At 40.2% G+C, this 18,597-nt stretch overlaps 3 protein-coding genes across 6 annotated transcripts; all 3 read right to left on the bottom strand.

Moving 5' to 3' along the window:
• Positions 1-1,275: 1,275 nt before the first annotated feature.
• Positions 1,276-7,844, bottom strand: tpx2 (TPX2 microtubule nucleation factor). Of its 2 annotated transcripts, none has more exons than XM_027025816.3 (17): positions 6,870-7,844; positions 6,433-6,559; positions 5,917-6,060; positions 5,641-5,752; positions 5,338-5,409; positions 4,947-5,066; positions 4,735-4,844; positions 4,343-4,497; positions 3,975-4,146; positions 3,711-3,849; positions 3,316-3,532; positions 3,091-3,186; positions 2,821-2,991; positions 2,581-2,727; positions 2,261-2,372; positions 1,901-2,088; positions 1,276-1,653 (listed from the first exon to the last, which is right to left on the bottom strand). In XM_027025816.3, the coding sequence occupies exons 2-17, from the start codon at positions 6,539-6,541 to the stop codon at positions 1,543-1,545; spliced, it is 2,175 nt and encodes a 724-aa protein (XP_026881617.3). In that variant the 5' UTR covers positions 6,542-6,559; positions 6,870-7,844; the 3' UTR covers positions 1,276-1,542. The 2 variants fall into 2 exon arrangements, with proteins under 2 accessions (XP_026881617.3, XP_026881618.3); XM_027025817.3 differs by having other exon boundaries at positions 1,901-2,067.
• A 139-nt stretch (positions 7,845-7,983) lies between these two features.
• Positions 7,984-11,612, bottom strand: trappc6b (trafficking protein particle complex subunit 6B). Its single transcript, XM_027025814.3, has 6 exons — positions 11,297-11,612; positions 11,040-11,107; positions 10,340-10,457; positions 9,703-9,786; positions 9,426-9,519; positions 7,984-8,446 (listed from the first exon to the last, which is right to left on the bottom strand). Exons 1-6 carry the CDS (start codon positions 11,372-11,374, stop codon positions 8,415-8,417), a joined length of 474 nt encoding a protein of 157 aa, XP_026881615.1. The 5' UTR covers positions 11,375-11,612; the 3' UTR covers positions 7,984-8,414.
• A 1,036-nt stretch (positions 11,613-12,648) lies between these two features.
• On the bottom strand, positions 12,649-17,476 carry plagx (pleiomorphic adenoma gene X). Of its 3 annotated transcripts, none has more exons than XM_027025805.3 (4): positions 17,085-17,476; positions 16,179-16,217; positions 15,684-15,750; positions 12,649-15,543 (listed from the first exon to the last, which is right to left on the bottom strand). In XM_027025805.3, the coding sequence occupies exon 4, from the start codon at positions 15,495-15,497 to the stop codon at positions 14,334-14,336; it is 1,164 nt and encodes a 387-aa protein (XP_026881606.2). In that variant the 5' UTR covers positions 15,498-15,543; positions 15,684-15,750; positions 16,179-16,217; positions 17,085-17,476; the 3' UTR covers positions 12,649-14,333. The 3 variants fall into 3 exon arrangements, with proteins under 3 accessions (XP_026881606.2, XP_026881607.2, XP_035378132.1); XM_027025806.3 differs by having other exon boundaries at positions 17,263-17,476; XM_035522239.2 differs by having other exon boundaries at positions 16,179-17,476.
• Positions 17,477-18,597: the final 1,121 nt, after the last annotated feature.

Genomic DNA, 18,597 nt, shown 5'->3' with positions numbered 1-18,597 from the left:
AACAAAAGCCTCTGGACCACTGGCAGCAAAACAGCCTCAGAGAATGAATGAAGTTATGTTTATATAGTGCCCTTCAAGAAACCCAAGGCTTTACAATTAACACACAGGTTTTACATGCAGTCACACACTGGTGAGAAGTAGGAGCCAATTGCAACACAGCGTACCCTCAACCAGAAACCTCAACCCCCTAGGGGACTGAATCAAGTGCAGGGAGGGGAGAGGTGACACCACCGTCCACCACTGGACATGCAGACACATTCATTCACACATACACTCCCACTAGACCAACTTTAATTAGGCGTGCAGACACACCAGGACCGTTTTTAGGACAGCCAATTTACCCAAGCTCTGTTTTTGGACTGGGGGAAGAAACTTGAGACCTTGAAGGAGACTCTCACAGACATGAAAACAGGGAGATTTTACCCAGATACAGGCTTTGAAGAGCCACACCATATTCTACTGTGGACATCAGGTGATGTTCTTTGCACTCTGTCCCCATTTTTCACCAAAAAATGACAATGGTGTCCATGGCCAGAAAGCTAAATTGTGTCTCACCTGACCACATGATTCCAGTTGTAATTCCACTGTTGCTTAGCAAAGTCCAGACATTGGCATGTGTGTCTTGGTCTCAGAAAGGGCTTCTTTTGTGGAGCACAAAGCTCCTGGTCATGGAGGTGGCAGCTCACTGTTGATTTTGAAATGGTGTAACCACCAGATGCAGATACGTTGCCACCTTGGCAAATTTAACTGCTAGTCTTCAGTCTGAAAAGAAAAAACCCTGACAATTACAAACCAGGCTCTTGACACCATTGCAAGAAACCCCGAGGTTAGCAGTTTTTGAAATACTGATCCAGCTAGTCTAGCACAGATGAGCATTCCTCATTCAAAAAGGTGCCATTCCCCCCCCCCCCCCATTTCTATATGGAATCACACAAACTTAACTTTTTTTTTTTTTCTCTGGGTTTTTTCCCCCCTCTCACTGCACTGCAGGGTCACATGTCCAATTTCCATAAAGGGAAGCTCTAATCACAACATTAAATAATGGTAGGAAGAAGGGGGAGGGGGGGGTAATCCTTCAGACAGGAATTTACTCATCTGCTCCCATGCACAATTACAGTCTGATTACACATGGAGATGAAAAAACATCTAGTCTTCTGTACATTTTGGACAAAACGATGGGCAATGCATGATCCGGGGGGGGGGGGGGGGGGGGGAAGAAGAATGCACACGAATGTGAGGTTCATCCCAATCATCAATACAAGAATTGAGCAACTAAACATTTAAAAAGACATTTATTATAAAAATGGGTTAACTGTTATGAAGAGGAAAATTGCAGAAATGAAAATTATACAGTACAACAGTTTACATGTGTAAACAAGTATGCACGTACAAGATCACCAGCAGAACACATACCTTCAGAAAAGTTAAGCTACAAGCATATGCAATTTTTAAAAGCGTCATTTTACAGCAAGTTTTTAAAAGAAAGAAAAGAAAAAAACCCCCAAATCAAATCAGTTCTGTACAGCTCACGCCCAGGAGTGTTTACATGCGGAAGCGGTCAGAGAATTTTGGGGATTGGGGAACTGTGAGAGTGGCCTCGCTGTGCTTCAGCTCTATGGGTCTGTAGCGTCGGACAGGCTGGGCCTTATGCACCTGCACACAAGAGGGGGAAAAAAAGTTAGTGAAAGCCAGCTAAGAGGACCTTAAAACACAAACATAGAAAACACTGTAAATTGGCTGATTGCAACAGCAAGGTATTTAGCATTCCACAGAAGAGGAAAAGTGTTTTTTAAACTGTAAAATAAAATATCTGATCAAATGCAGTTAACTGCAGCGTTTGAAAGTTTCAGTCCACAATAGTTGCGTTAGTGTCGAAATGGCAGTCATAAGCCAGGTTTACCTGTTCTTTTCGCAGCCTGACAATATCCTCCTTCTCACTCTCCTCTTGCTCTCTGGCCTGTTGCTCCTCCATCTGAGCCCTCAGGGTCTCCTTCTCCTTGAGGGCTCGCTCAAACTCCAAACGCTCCTGAGCCCGCCTCTCTGTCGCCAGCTGGAAGCCCCCGGGAACTGCAGAAAGGGCAGCATTGGCTTGAGAAGGTGGCAAAAGTGGTAAAAGGAAGGGGGAAGGAAAGCAGTGATGGCCATGAAAAGGGGACGAGCAAAAGAAAAAAAAAAAAAAGATGTGAACAGTTTACAGTGCAGCAAGTCTGAACCACACAGTGAGCTTGAGGAGAAGAAACAAGAACACGTGGCAACATACCCAAGACGGAATGATTCTCTTTCTTGGGCACAAAGGGCTCTTTGTGTGTGCTTGTGTTGGGTCGTGCCTTGAAGCATGCTGCTTCAGCCTGCTGCTTCAGCTCTTCTTTTATCTTAAAAAAAAAAACAAAAAAAAAAACAAACAAACCACACATTAAACTGAGTATTGCAAACAATTTGATTAAATCTAAAAGGCCTAAGCAAATTTTGGGACCAATTTAAAGTAAAAATATGGAAATAAATTTGAGCTTGAATGCCAAGGCAACTTCACAGGAATCGCATACCATGAACTGAACTGCCAAGACGAGTGGAAGTGCTTACCATCCGCTCCCATCTTTCACTCTTGACAGATCCGCGCTCGTCAATAATCAGCTTGAAAGGAGCAAGTTTGGTGGGCTCGATCACTCTCTTCTCTGGAAGGCTCACCTCATGGAAGTCAGGCAATGGACGAGCTTTGAACTGGGGGACCTGGGTGACATGGTGGGAACTCGTAATCAGGTTATGACAGATTGTTGCACAAACCCTCCAAACTACAGGAAACAGTCCTACAAGGCATTTTACCTCCTCATTCTTCACTTCCTCGAGCCTTTTCTCCTTCTGTGCTTTTCGCTCTTGCTCACGCTGCTCAAAGGAAAAGGGGCAGACCTCTACCGAGCTCTTCACCGCAGGTTTTGGATGGAAAGGCAGGTAGTGGGGCACAGGAAGCGCCTTAAGTGGAGCTGGTGGCTTAACCTGCACACATGCATACTGGCTTAAAGAGTGCAAAACCATCACTACCCCAATGATCCTGGACACCACCGAAAGCTCACGCACGCACACACCAACTCCTACCTCTTCTGTCTTGCGTTCTACACAAACACGATTTTTGAGTGCAAAAGCAGGAGATTCAGGAACAGTAGGATTCAGCACTTTCTTCTCCGGGACACCCTAGTTGAGGCAGATGGAGTGGAGTTAGACAAAAGTCAGATGCCTCCCCAAATCAGAAGTAGCCAGTTGAACAAAAAATACTCATCACACAAGAGATGCATGAGACATGTGAGGTTAAGAGTGCCTCACCACCACTTCCTCAAGGATTCGGGTGGGCAGGGGTCTGGAGTGGAAGGTGTGTTTTTCAGGTTCTTCTGGATTTTTGCTGGAATGTCGATCATGTAGACGTTTCTCCACCTCCAGCTGGAAGCCCTGTGGCTGGGTAACTTCTTTGGGAGCTGGTTTCTTAGGAGCCAGAGCCCCTTCAAGGATTTTACGGTTAAGCTCCAGAGCTTTGAATTTAAACCTGAGGAAAGTAGATTAAAAGAGGGCACTTTCTATGGATATTTTATCTCCAAAGATACCATAAACATACTTCTTCGGGACTTTAAAAAAAAAAAAAAGGATGACAAAACCCCCACACCCCAAACCTCTCATGCTGGGTGGGTGTCAGTGTACAAATGCAAAACTCCAGCACTACGTACTGTTGCATTTTTTCGAGTTCTTCAGCTTCAATCTCAGCTGCGCTCTTCACAATGGCAGGTCGGCTCCTCTGACGTGTCAGCAGTTGAGGAGTGTGAGGGTGTGTGACCTTAAGCTTCCCAGACTTCACTGGTGACGGACCTGAGGGCAAGGTCAAAGAAAACCCAAACACACACATTTTAAGTCATTTGCGGATTAATAAGAATTCAAAGGCTGACATGACAAGCATACCAAAAATATTGTAAACAGACGAAGGTTGGTCTTACCTTTCTCCTGGCTCTGACGACTACGCAGGTGATAGCGCACAGGCGTGCGTTTCTGAAACTGCTCGATCTGCTGGGCCACGGACACATAGGTGTCGGTGTCCTCCAGCCTTCTCTTGCTACCAGTGGAGAGGTTGAAGGGCTTGGGGACTGTGGTACCCTTAGGGGCCTTCAGCTAACAAACATCATGAGAAGCTTTGGTCACACATGCTACTAAATTACTACTTTTTTCTAGTCACATGAAACAATCTCTTACATTAGAGGCATGATTTTGATTAGTGATTTTAAACAATCAGTTTTGTAACAGGACTAGAAACTTATTGTAAGGAAGCAGAACAAAAGGTGCCAGAAGTTTTTCAAAAGTAACTCACAGGTGAGGCAGGGTGCTTGCGGAGTTGGGAAGTAAAATCAATCTCTTTATAAGAAGCATCAGAAACATCATTCTGGTTTTTCAGTCTACTGTCCGAGCAGAAGGTGAACTCTTTGGGAATGGTGGTGGACAGCACCTGCTTCTTTGGTGGCTGACCTTTAAAGCAACAACACTATGATCACTACCTGACTGATTCTAATCCTGAAATGGGGAAAAAACAAACAAACCAAAAAAAACCCCCACACGTGCCCAAATTGGACTGAGCAGCCCAATCCCCCCAACGGACAAGAGCCCATTCATAACCAGCTCCAGATGCAGCGTCCGACACCCCTGTTAAAGCGGTCAGTGTGGGAGAGCGGTCCACCGTGAGGTAGCAGTGCATGGCATACTCACTGCCTGCCAGAGCAGCTCGGTAGCTGGCTTCATTCCTCCTCCGCTGCTCAGCAACCTCCTTCTGCAAAGCCTCAATTCGCTCCATTTCCTGCTGCTCTGTGCTCATGTGCCTGCAGGTCACGACACAACTTGAGTACAGACATGCCAAGGAGCATTTCTACTGGACAAAGGCCTACTCGGGCAAAACAAGCAAGTCTAATGCCATAACTCACTGGTTAACACTGGCAGTGGAGGCAGATGCAGTAGCTGAGGCTACAGATGGTTTGTTTTTCCTGGTGCTTCTTCTGTTGGAAACACTGTTGCGGCGAGCAGACCTTGGGCCTTTGGAGCTCCTGCGGGGTGGGGGGGGGGGTAGATGTATTCAATTATATACCTGGAGTTGATTATGACCTCTTTGAAGGTGCCACTTCTGTCTATAATGTCACCACTGATGTCCAGTCATGTAAAACCACCACCACAGTGCACCGTTTTTAGACAATTTTACCTTCGTGGCTGCTGCAAAACTGTCCTTTTTGGAGTTGGAACAACCCTGCAAGCAAGGACATGAGCCACTGACTGAACACTCAAAGTCCCTAAATATCTGGACCCCAGACAGGACCTTACCTCCTCTTCTTCACAGGCGGAGTTGAAGGAGGCTGATGCTGCTCATTTTTGACCACTGGACGCTTTGAAACCCTGTAGGATAAGAGTAAAAACCATATTTCATTACAGCATAAAAACAGAGTTCATAAATTTTAATTGCATCAGCGATCTCCACAGAGGTGGACAGACTTGTATATTACAATTTCTGTTAAAATTGGAGATAACCAGCAAAGCACTTCATATTTGCTATGATGCAGAGCTGCTCACAGAAAGAATGTATATTATTTGGAGGAGTCTTTTGAAGTGCAGTATTTTCTACTGTACCTGCGTGGCTGGGCAGGAACGTTCCTTTTATGACCCCGACCAGGACCTGTCGCTGGCTTGCTGGTTCCCCACGATGTCACTATGTTAGATGGGGGTTCTGTGGCAGTATTATCTGGGACATCAGAGGGAAAACCACAAATTTGGCAAAAACAGTTAGAGGAACAATCATGGTGTGCAAGTCACTTTGGATAAAATCTTTGAAAGGCTGTAAACATGAAATTAAACCCCGATTTCTCCTTAATTAGAGTGCTATGAAACCAAACACCATCTATCCACCTGTGATCACGGTCTCTGCTTTGACCATAGGTGAGACCACTGCTTTTGGCAAGTTTTCATTGTGTGCACCATCAAACGGCTTTGACACCCTCAATGGAGCTGTGAGATGCTCTGCTTCACCACTTTTAGGTTCAGCCATCAGATCTAAAAGAAGATACCCTAAAGTTATCGTTGACGTGGCGATATAGGGTCAAACGTTTGATAAAAGTAGTCAAAATGGTTACTCAACAAACAATGCACTGTGTTCTCACTCATTCTGAATGTTACAAAACCTCTTCAATAATGTAATGCTGTTAAAATTATGGAATTTGCTACCGAGATGGACAGCTAGCCAGCTAGCAAATTGGGATCTGAAATAGTTAAAATCATTTTAGACATTTCTGCGAAGATGACAAACAGCAGGTAGCGATAACTAGCTGCTAGCTAGCTGGTTTTAAAAGAAAACGGTACATCATTATGGAAAAACACGCACAAACATAACGGCACAAATCCTATTCAGCTGATCAACGTGCTTACCAAACCAGTGATCGGCATTATCCTCGGGATCTAAATCAAAATTCATAACGTAAGATGGGGCGTCGTACGCGTAGGGATCAGACGACTCCGCTGGCTGCTGCACGTCCATCCTCAACGGCTGAAGCGCCTGAAAGTTCAGCCAACAAGATTAGCTCCTTTAGCTATGTAGGGTAGCCAAGATAACTAGTGATTGAGATCAACCTAGCTAATATTATATATAGTTCATATGTTAACCTTATACTTCAAAAGACCAGTTAGTCTTATATAGTTAGTTGATAAAGTGCTAATCCGGCTAGGTGGCTAATCGAAAACAGCATTGCTAGCTAACGTATACTAAGACACTGAGAGTGACGGTAACCAGAAAAAAAATTGAGAACATAGGATAACTCAAACCGTCACAAAACGCTATAACAAACTATGAATTAAAAAAAGCTAACCTTTCAAAGTGGTGACTCTTACTATAACCACAAACGAGGACAATAATATCCCTCAACAAACAGGCCCGACACTCACAAACTGCCCGAAACGTTTGAATGTCCGCGCCGTTGATCTCGCTTTTAAAAGCAGCCAATCGCAACGGCAATAAAAAAGTACTCGGTTACCCATTGGCCACAGGGTCGCCTTACCACGTGACCCTACACAAACGTAGTTCCGGGCATTTAAACTTGAGGGTAACAGAATGCCATTAGTGTTTTATTAAATAACTCAACTGTTTGCAGATTGTTTCATGAAATAATTCAACTGTCTGAAGATTGTTTCGATAACAGCATATGCAAGAAAACAGCCTAACTTAGCTGTCGGCGAATACATCTCTGTCCAGAATCCGCATTATGTGTGCAAACGTCAAATCATTGGCGATATCGTAATCATGACAGCCTCAGAGGAAACTTTAAAGAAACTAAAATGAGCTATTCCTGCAAAACATTGATTTTGAGAAACGTGTGTACGTATAGAAATCATTTTCCTTATACTTTACAGACAGAGTCAGAGAAGACTTGACCCTTTTTGTGGGTTTTTGTTTCGTCCTAGTGTTGTTGGTGAATAAATAATAGAACATAAGAAATCCATCTAATTGTATCTTGCTTTTGTATTCGAAGCCTTTTATCATTTGTACTGGACTGTTATTATTGTCATAGCTGAGATGAGTAAAGTTATTAACGCAAGCCAATACAACTGTCAATGTATGCCCAAAAGCTGTAACATGTTTAAATTTTTTCAACAAAATTAACTAATCTTGGCCAGATTTCACAAAAACATTGTAGCACAGAGATCATCATTAAATGATACTGTGAACTTTGCATTAAAAACTCTCATTTTGTAAGGATAATCTTAACACTACAGTGCTTTTAGCAAACTGGGCCCTGATTGTTTATGACCCTAAATCAAGTAGAGAACTATAAAATAAGTTTAACCCCCCCCACGCCAAATTATCATGTAAGCATGTGTAGCTACCAAAAAATAATGGAAATAAGCTTCCACTTTCTCAATGAACAGTGAAAGAAGGCACATAAAACGAAAGCTGGAATGCAAACAAACCCCACATACTGGATCTACTTTTGAGACTTAAGCCAGCCTGAACACTTATATTCTTTATTCGTTATGAATTCATCAACTGTTATTCAATATTTGACACTAACAACCCTACATCTTCAAATAAAGTCATGGGATAATATGACAACTCGATAAATATTTAATTTTCAGTGCAAATATGATTTATAAAGTTTATTTCTATTCATGATTTAGAAATTATATTTTTGAGATACAATTAAAGTGTAAAAGCTATAATAAACCAAAACTACAGTACAAATTAAAATGACAATATAATAAGACTAACTCCTGACATGCTACACTTTGCATGCAAGGAATTTTCAAGCCTCTTCACTGGAAACATAATAATAAAACAGAAATAAAAAATACAACAACATTCAAAAAGCAGCAAAAGGTGACGTATATTATGAGGAACTTGCTCTTTTTAGAGGGTGCTACATCTTCTGAATCATGACCTGGAATTTACCTGTGGATGGAACAAACTATATGAATGAACACAACACCTGATCAGTGCAGATTTCTAGTAGCCTAATAGCACAATTAATTTCATAATCTAGTGTTTACCAACCCACCTCTGAGGGAATTCAGTTCCAACTCAGGTGTAAAACACCTCATCCAGTTACTATAGATATTCATATTCGGTTTTATTCTGATGATCTGATTAAGTTTATGACACATATCTGATAAGAGCTGAAACTAAGCTCTAAAAAAGGTATCTGTTATGGAGGGTGGTTTTAATGACCACAGTAGACTATGGTGAATGTGTAGAATCTCATCTTCCAATATGACATGTTTTCATTCCAACCAAGGTGTTGTTCCTGTTTGGCTGGAATGAGAATACATAGCCACACCAGCCCCTTGGAAAAGACTGAACAACCCTGTTGTAATGAGTGAGTAAGTGTGTGTGTATGTGTGTATGTGTGTGTGTGTGTGTGTGTGTGTGTGTGTGTGTGTAGATCAGGGTTTTTCAACCTTTTTGAACCAGTGCCCCTTTCTGTTTGAGTAGTCAGAACTGCCCCACATGCTCTGAGCCATTGAGATGACAAGCTCATAGAAATAATTAATGTTGTTCACTTTATACAAAAATGCGCATAAATGAATAAAATTTTGCTTACAAAATTTTTAAAAACTATTTATCTTTACTGATATGATTAATGTTAATTTTTTCTAGTTACCAGTTCATTTTTAAGTTTGAATATGAACAGGATGTAGATGAGTAACCTGCGTAGTCACGGAGACGATAATGAGATGCTGCTGTTCTAGAAGAAGACATTCTAGCACCCCCTAGCGGGAAATTAATGTATTTCTTAAGACTAGCGGTGAAACAGTTGCAGTGCTGTTTAAATATTTTTATGTGAATGTGTTAATCTAAAATTTATGTCATTATCTCTCTATGGGTTGTAAACCCCCATTGTAGATAAACAGAACAAAAGAGTTGCTCTTACAAGCAGGCATGACAGACACTTCAGCTGTGACAATACTCTTCACTCCAAGGTTAGACAGCGCTCCTCTCACTAGCCCACATGTGAATGCCAAATACTACAGACAAGAAAGCAAACAACATGAACCAGCAGTTTATGACAAATTAAAGAACAGTTACTAAAATTCAGTTGTATCGCACCTAACAAAATTCAAGAATATTACACTGGTAAATCTTGGCTCCGCTACTCCATAACTATGAGCAGATTCCAGTTCTAATCTAAGGTATACATACATATGTACCTTTGGGGCATTCTCCAGATACTGTTTACCAGCAGACAGTTGAGTCAGCAGACGAAACTTGTTATCTTGCAGGACGTAAATCCCCTGCACAGCATTTAGACATGGTTGTTACATACTTATCTGGGAGGAGGGGTGGGGGCATGGCTAAATCTTTTTTTAGCACTATTAATTCAAATATACTGTGAAGCACTGTTCCTTATATTGAATCCTGTGTCTATAATTCCCATAATTCTCCCCCCACATCATGTTACTTCACTCTCTGGGAGAGTGCGAGGTCTGTGCTCACATTCTTTCAAGCTAGCCAGGCAAGTGAGTCATTGCGCTAGCATACTGGAAGATAAGTGCTATTCATTTTAAGGGCTGATCAGCATGTCCCTGTTCTATGGTCACGTATACAAACACATCGCCACAAGGCACAACTGTTGTGTTGTATTTACTAGGGTGCCATTGCAAAGCTTTATGTAGATAATTTTTAAAAAATGGTTATTTGTAACACATGATGTTTTGGCACAAATCAAAAGAATTAGGCAAGTATTTTGTACAATTTTGATGATCCTTTTAGCTGCAGTCACTGAGATATTAAGTCCCTTAATGTGACCATTATTTCACATGATTAAGGCAACCAAAGTGAACATACCTGATGGTTGGTTCTCAGGTTATCAATCTGTTTCTTAAAAACACAGGTCCAAAAATCTTTGCAAATGAATTTCATGACATCCAGCTCATCCTTAAAGCGTGCTGTGTCTTTGGTGAACCTACACAAAAAAGTAATCATCAACCACTCCAATCAATTCCTCTAATTTTTATATGAACAAAAATAAATGCAGTTTTTATGTGAGTAACTTCTAAAATGCACCTCAGACTGGACAAAGATTAGACTATACTTGCCCATTAAGGAACTTACCCGCTGGAATTCCCATAAAATTAACATCGTCTTTAGGTCTGAGCCATCAGACAGAACAGTTGTCATAGAGATGACACAACTGAACAGTGCTTTGTTTACAATAGGGAAGCCCAAGTTCCCAGTCAAGGTAGTCAGTAGCATTTGAATAAAAGAGCGAAGTACATTGGAAGTAAACTCAGCTGGAGTTAGGCACCTCGGGTTTACAACATGCGAAAAGTATGCAGTGTGGAAACCTATATGAGATGCTGAAGAGAAGCTAAAACATCTGGGATGCATTTATCGTCAGCATAAAAACTTCTTTAAGAACTGGCAAGTGTTAAATATGATGCTGTTATATAATTGTTATATGACGACTCTTCTGGTCTTGATCAAATCAGGTAATTATTTTTGGCACGTCTCAACAAATAAATATGCAGAGGTTAAGGATACCTACCTTTCAATTAGTCCTTGTCCCACACGGAATCCCATGTTCTCCAGCTTGGAAACACAGCGCCCATTTTCCTGAGCACAGAACCGTCTCAGTAAACACTGTCTGTATACGTATGTAGCTAGCTATGTAACAAACATGACATTTTAATATCAACTAGCTAGGTAAGACCGAAGAGCTTTCATGAGCTGTTATAGCTAGCTAGATAAACAGTCTCGTAAGACGTAAAGCGATCATCAGTTTTATTGATCAGTTAGTCTTACTGTTTCTCCGCTCTCTGTGGTGTTGACATATTGGATAACCTCGTTATGCAGGAACTGAAAGAGAGCTTCGTCTGCCATCTCAGGTCACTTGAACTCGACTGATGTTGACACACAGAATCATGTGGATTTGAAATACAGCCAGCGACAAATGTTTTAGATTAAAAAATAAATACAACAAGGATGACGAAGAAGGAAAATGTTATTATGGGAAACGAAGCATATTCATTGTGGCCCACCAATGAGCTAAACAGAGCCACTAACTAGCTTGGTTAGCTAATAAAGCAGCTCTCCGGTAAACAGACTTTTTTAAAGGTCCCCGATAACACTTCCTGTTAAATTTAGATGTCCCTGCCTTTGCCTGTGTGTACATAAATATATAATTAATTTACAGTATATCACACATATAAAAATTGACAATTTAACTAACCGAAACCCGCACTTTCACCAGAGCTGGTTTTTTGTTTGTTTGTTTGTTTTTGTAAACTGTGTTCACATGCTGGCTTGGCATCTCGGATATGTTTAACAATGGCGGAATACGTACCGTTAGGCCACATAAACTCTTCCCTTCAGTAGTAGTCTAGTCCTGCTCCAGTCTGTTATAGTCTGTTATAACGGTCTGAAGTTCCAGCATCCAAAAAATAATTTTACTATGCTAAAATTGACACCTGAGCTATTAATAATAAAAGTAAACTGATGTATGACCTACATTACATACCGAATTATCCATTTAGCAATCCCTTTTTAGTTTTATGTATTGTAATTTTAAGTTAAGACTGGTGTTTATTTGTTCATTAGATGCTATTAAAGAGGAGTTGACACAACATAGTCTACATATGAACTTGGGACTGGTATAGTCAACTGACTTCGTACTATACCATTGTTGAATGACAGATTTGATAACTAAAATTTACTAGGTCAAACTATAGATACATAATATAAAAATTGTAAAATAATATTTTAGTTTAAGCTGTTTTTTTAAACGAAAATGAAATCTAAAATAAGTGAACTAATATTGGATGAAAGTAATCTCTCGTTTTTCAAAGTCCCTTCTCCAATTTCCATTAAAGTATTAGAGTACAATGCTGCCTGCTCTGTAAGAAACCAGAGCAACAGCAATCCTCGTTTGATTGCAATGAAACAGTCATTAGCAGATATAAGTGATAATCAAGTGTAAAATGTAAAGGTAAAAGCACTGTCAGTGTGTAGCAAAAATCATTTCAAACAGAATGCAAAACCAGACTTTGCATTAATCTGAGCTCAGAAGACATGTAAGCTATGTCCTTTACTTAAAGGTATCATGATTCATATTATCATTAAATATAGAGGTTGTTTAAAAAGTCATGAGACACAAGTCTAAAAGACATTTTATTTCTCTGTATCATCCATGAAATTGTTACTATGTACATTTAAATGATTTCACCCTCCGTTTTCAAAATGTGGGTAAAACAAACCTAAACAAAAGGCCAACTGAAACACAAGCGCCAAAGTTGAATATAAAGATGTAAAACATCTTACTCCAGTGAGATACCCACATAAAAACAGAAATCATTCTCACTGGAAGGTACAGTACAGCCAAGCACAGTGCCCTCTGAGGTAGTTAGGTCCGAGTCCAAACACAGCACACTCACGTTGGGTTCCATTCCATACCAACCTGGGCGATTTATTTTTCTCCACTGCACAAATGTAATTAATCTCCTGATTATCTCCTGAACTGAATTCTGCTCCTGAGTTGTCTGATTTTTAGACTTGAATGGAAACATCCCTAACACTGCATCACAGTAACTGCACAGGCCACTCAATCATGTATCATTTTTTGTGGAGAAGGCAACAGGAACAAAACAAATACTCTACATTTCCTGTTGGATCAAATGAACCAAAACAAATTATATTTATTGAAGGTCTTTTACAACTAGCAGATATAGGCTAAAAGGTTTAAATATGGAAATTTACTGAGAGCATTAACCTATTTCAGTGAATCAAGTCATAAGGATAGAGGTTATAAAGACTCAGTTTACTGAATCCCCACTGCAGGAACATGTCAATCAGGAATCAGAATGGGCTACTTCATTTTGATAATGTTACATTTTGTTACATTTCTAAATAAAATAAAAATAGGCTTGTCAAGGCTTCTTAAAATCAGATACAGCAAAATAAACTTTTTTTTTATGTCTGTCCTAACAATTAAATATATGGAATGAAAAAAGAAATGAAGAATATCAGAAAACAAAACAAACATTGCTCTTCACTCCCAGTTTTCTTTCCATACATTATCAATGTGTTGAATAGAACAGCACCTTTTTACTTTTTCCTAAAAGCTAAAGACAATATGAGTATGAGCTAACTTTTGCTAATACCTGACTCTATCAATTTCTCTTCACTTACTTTCATTACTAATGAAAGTCACTCTAAAAAATCCCCTCTGGATTAATGTTCTCTACAAGCACTCATCTGAAGCTATTTCACAAGGGGGATTTGTTTCGCTTCTTTATTCAACACCATGAGGGAACTCCAAGTATGAGGAGTCTACTAAGAGAGGTAGGTTATGTAAATTATGTAAAATGAGGTTGGGATTTGAAATGACCACAGTTCAAACTGACTCTTAGTCAAGGAAGTGCTTCTGACTGAGAAAGTGCTTCATTATACAATTGAGAACACTGTCATAATCTTTGCTTTTTCAAGAATATTATGAGGTATTTCCTCAATTTAGTTCAATGTTGAATTCTCTGTAAATGAATCTAAATTAAATCATAAATCACTACAATCAAATATAGGGAAGACTTAATAAGAAACGGGAAACCTAATCTAAAGTAAAACTATTGTATATAAAAAAAAAAAACTCTACTCAATCCAAAGCAAATTACTCACAAATCTTGTTTTTCATTTTCCAGAGTTCATATGACCAATGTCTGCAATGCATACATCTTTGATCAAGGAGCACCACAGAACACGAGGGTTCACGTAGAAGCCATTTGGCAGAAATATAAACGAGATTCTAAACCAGTTTAAGAATAAGAATAAACACAAAGTCCTCTTAGCACTACTGCTGGAAGGCCTGGTGGAATCGAGGTAGAGTAGGAGAGAAACCAGACAGCTGGTTTATATGCCCTGAGGCCTGAGGCTCATGCATTTGCTGTGGCTGAAACGAAGCAAGTGGCCCAGAGAGCTGAGAGGTAGCACTTGGAGAACCAGCTGTAGTGGTGGTGGAGTATCCCATCACCAGGCCTCCTGAACTCAAAGGGGCACTGTAAGGTGGCAGGCCAAACGGCAGGAAGCCCAACAGATGCGAGAGGTCCATATTAGCAGCAGTAGCTGAAGGCTCGGCCGTGGCAAAGGCGGAGTTTCTGAGGGTGAAGTGGGCAGTCTGACCTCCCAGACTGTCCGGGAGGAGGTCGCCTGGTCTTGAGGTGGAGGTTGCAGCTGAAGCTTGTGGTGGCATAGGCCCACACTGGAGCTCTGTCAGGAAGTTCTCCATCTCTGCTTTCAAATATGAGGTAGCAGAGCCAGGCTGGTATCTGTGAGTGTCATGATACTGTTGTGGCTGGGACTTGCTTGGCTCAAGGTAGCAGCCCACACCCATGGGGCTAGAGAGGGGGCCAGTCACCAGTGAATGATGGTGACTGACCCCTGAGGTAGAGGCACTCTGCAGACCTTGAGGGTTGAACATGCCCATGGAAAAAGCTTCTGAGGCATCCTTAGGGGATCCAGAAGTACACATGGTGGGGCTGGGATCCTCTTTCCCACCACCAGGAGGCAGAGAGGTGAGGGTGTCCAACTCCTGGGCATGACTTTTCTTCAGATGGCGGGTGAGGTGGTCACGTCGGCCGAAACGCTGGGCACAGCGGGGGCACAGGAAGTCCCTTCTGCCTGTGTGCACCACAGCATGGCGTCTCACATCCTTGCGGGTAAAGAAGCGACGGCCGCATCGCTCGCACTGGTGCTTCCTCTCCCTCACGACCCCCGCTGGTGGTGGCCGGCCTGTGTGCGTGCTCAGATGTTCGAGCAGAGTCGGCATGCTCTCAAACACCTGACGACACACCTTGCAGGTGAGGTCGCCAGTGACAGAGGTGGCGTGTGTAGCCACGTGACGCCTCAGACCCAAGCGAGTGTTGTAGTGTTTACCACACTCTTCACACTGCAATTCAGGCTTACTGGACTCGTTCGTCTGCAGGTGGCTGTTTAGCTGGTCCTTCCCATGGAACATTGTCTCATTTATATAGGCAGTTTTTAGGGAGCGTGTGCTTGTACATCTAAGATAAGATGAAGAAGGTTTTATTTACATTAATGCATGGCATGGCTTCAATTGGGTACTCTACCATTAGATATAAATATACACATACTATGTACACAATGAAATTAAAAACCAGGCAAATAGTAAAATCACAAATACCAGCGCTCCAACTCTGATATGTAACTTCTTTTGAGATGGTAAGTAGTCGTTTTGCATATTCAATGTCCTGCAGAAAGATACAAAGATTTAATGTCCTCCTTTAACTGAATAACAGTACTGAAGCAACTTTACCTGAAAGAATGTAATCGTCATACTAATACAGTATCATCAGTATACATCTATTTTTTTCCTGTAATAACATAATAATATGTTTATTATACTGTTTACATCAAAGTGTTTCAGGATAGACTGACCCAATTGTTTTAATGTGCAATCCTGCAAATTTAGTAAAGAAACCAGTCTAGCACAGAAAGAGAATGTGTGGAAACATGCAGCAACTGTTAAACAGTATAGCTGTGAACAAAATATTCCCAGTTTTCTATTATTGGGGTGTTCTTGATTTGCCCGAGGACCACCCAGTTGTTAACATTGAAAATAAAATAAAATAGAGATTACAATGAATTTAAGATGGTTAATAAATAAAATATATCTCACCTTCATGATTGTTCTGGTCATGCTGTGTAGTCTACAAGGCTGTTATTGAATTGTAGAGAAAACAGAGCAAACTATAATATTTGCCCTGGTTAAATCACATGAGCAATTGCTCATAATCAAAAATGCATAGTTTATATATGGTTAATTCCCCCCAAAAAGGAGTCCAAGAATGTTTTTCACAAAATAAACCCTCAAACATCTAGAAGTTCACAAAGGTGCTACTTTGGTCTGCATTACATGTCATTACTAAATTATTAATTGATTTTAGTGTTTAAAGCTGTTTTTCTGGTGTTTTGTAAATTAAGGAGGAACAAATAACCTACACTTCTAAGCATTATTCTAAACTTAAAACTAACAAAAATCTTTTCATCAAACAGTTTAATAAATGTGCAAAAACTTCGATTATGATGCAAATAAAAATATTAGATCTGTTGTATAACCAGGGTAACCCAAATCCCTTTACTTTTAAATATTTACTAAGGAATAATATCTAAGATACAAAATATACGGTTTCACACAATTTTCTAGACTGAATAAACACACATTTAACATAAGTAACTAAAACCACTACGAAATACGATATTTTATTTAGAAGTAAATTAAAACAAAATCTGGAATGAATAGCATTATTCGTGTACGATTTCAATGTAACCGGCTATATTTTTTATAAAAGCTTTTGCTCTTTTCTTAGTCAGCAAAACCCTATGCAGCATTAGACACACATCACCTCCCGATTCGGCATGCAACAGGGTACGAAACTAGCCAAAAGAAGCAGAAAGTAACAAGTGAAACTACACAGTTGAAAGAAAACTTTCACAGGCATTCAATATTCGGTAACGATCGAAGAATGATTTTGCCGAATTAGAAATATCCAAAGATGCCGCAAAGTAACTTATTTTTACGAACCTTGTTTGTTCAGGCAACATCAGACCTCAAGATGGTAGTCGAGCAACATGTCTAATTTCTAATTCGATATAAACCTTTTACATTTTCGATGTCTAAGAATGAATGTAATTAGGTATATTTACGAGATTTTGCCTTATATTTAGTCTGTGCATTTGCATAAAATAAGTCTTGCGCTTACCACAAACTTTAAAGCACCGCAAAACACCACTTCGTGCGCCTAGTTACATCCCTAAACGTGCACCAATGCTGCATAAATATTGTTGCTCAGCTATTCGTGGCATAGTTTGTCGGAAATGTTTACTCTGGGAAATTTACGGATTTTTTTCACGAATTCTGTAGTTTTTCTAGGCCTGAGCGCTTTCCCTCTAAACACAGCAGCGTTCGCGCAGAAGAGCGCGTGCATTGTGGGAACGTGACGTCAGAACTCAGAAGGGTGGGTGAGTTTCGTGCATTAGGTTAGATCCCGCGTGCATTAGGTTAGCTCACGCGTTGCCTTTGATTTCTGTATGTGAGTATGACATTAGGAACCACTTTGGCGGTATAAATATGTTGCTCTGCGCTCATAAGGGACCCAAACTCAGTTGCTACGGAGAGTTTCGAACAACGTTCCTGCACATCCCTCGCGGCCATGTTTTTGCTGCATCGGGGCGATTCTGGAACCCGTTCGGTTGCCATGGTAACCTAATCAGACCGTTACGTCATGGATATTAACGATAACTAGCGTAGCTAGCTAAGTAGCTGGGTTAATTGAGAAAATAAATTAGCGGAGTAATCATATAAGTCACAGTTGTAACCCCTGAGGACGGTCGTATACATTAAATAAGCACCAAAATATAGTCCTAAATATAGTTTTTCTTTTTTAAAATAGTAGCTTACTTGGTTAAAGATAAACACCTACAGGTTGACGTTGTTGCCAGGTAACAGACCTACGCGATTATGTTAGAGCCTAGTGGAAAAGCGTTTAATCTGTAGTTAACTAGTTAATAAAAATGTTGTTGTTTTTTTTTAATTTGCATAGTTTTTTTTTTTTCATGTGGCTTACCCAACACTGTGTGAAATAGTTTTAAAAAAAACTCTAATTTTTATTAACATTGTTATGGAAAATTTGAAAACATTCTTTCTTTAAATTTTGTTTCTCACGTCAACTCATTAGACTAATCATCTAGCAAACAGGCTAGGCTAATGTCTACAAATAAGTGTAAACCGGTCTTGTAAAATGTTTCGTTTCACTTTATCTCAGTTATTTTCTCTAACGTCCTAAATTCTTTTATGGAAATTTACGTTTTAAATGTTTACCTTCCAGAATGCTTCACAAACATGCTGAAGAAAGAATATTTCTTAGCCAATAACAATGAGGTATTCAATATTTATGTAGCTATGATTATATACCTGCAGGTATTATATTATTATAAATTATTATAACAGAAAGGGATTTCTAAATATAAATTAGAGATCCCTGCAAAGTTATCTGTGAAAAACAAAACACTTAGCAGTAACTAGAATCACATGTTTT

Source organism: Electrophorus electricus, chromosome 24, assembly GCF_041902795.1.
Source record: "Electrophorus electricus isolate QZ-2024a chromosome 24, ASM4190279v1, whole genome shotgun sequence".
NCBI classification, from domain to species: domain Eukaryota; kingdom Metazoa; phylum Chordata; class Actinopteri; order Gymnotiformes; family Gymnotidae; genus Electrophorus; species Electrophorus electricus.
The sequence above is the reverse complement of the archived record's forward strand: the minus strand, read 5'-3'. Positions and strand labels throughout refer to the sequence as shown.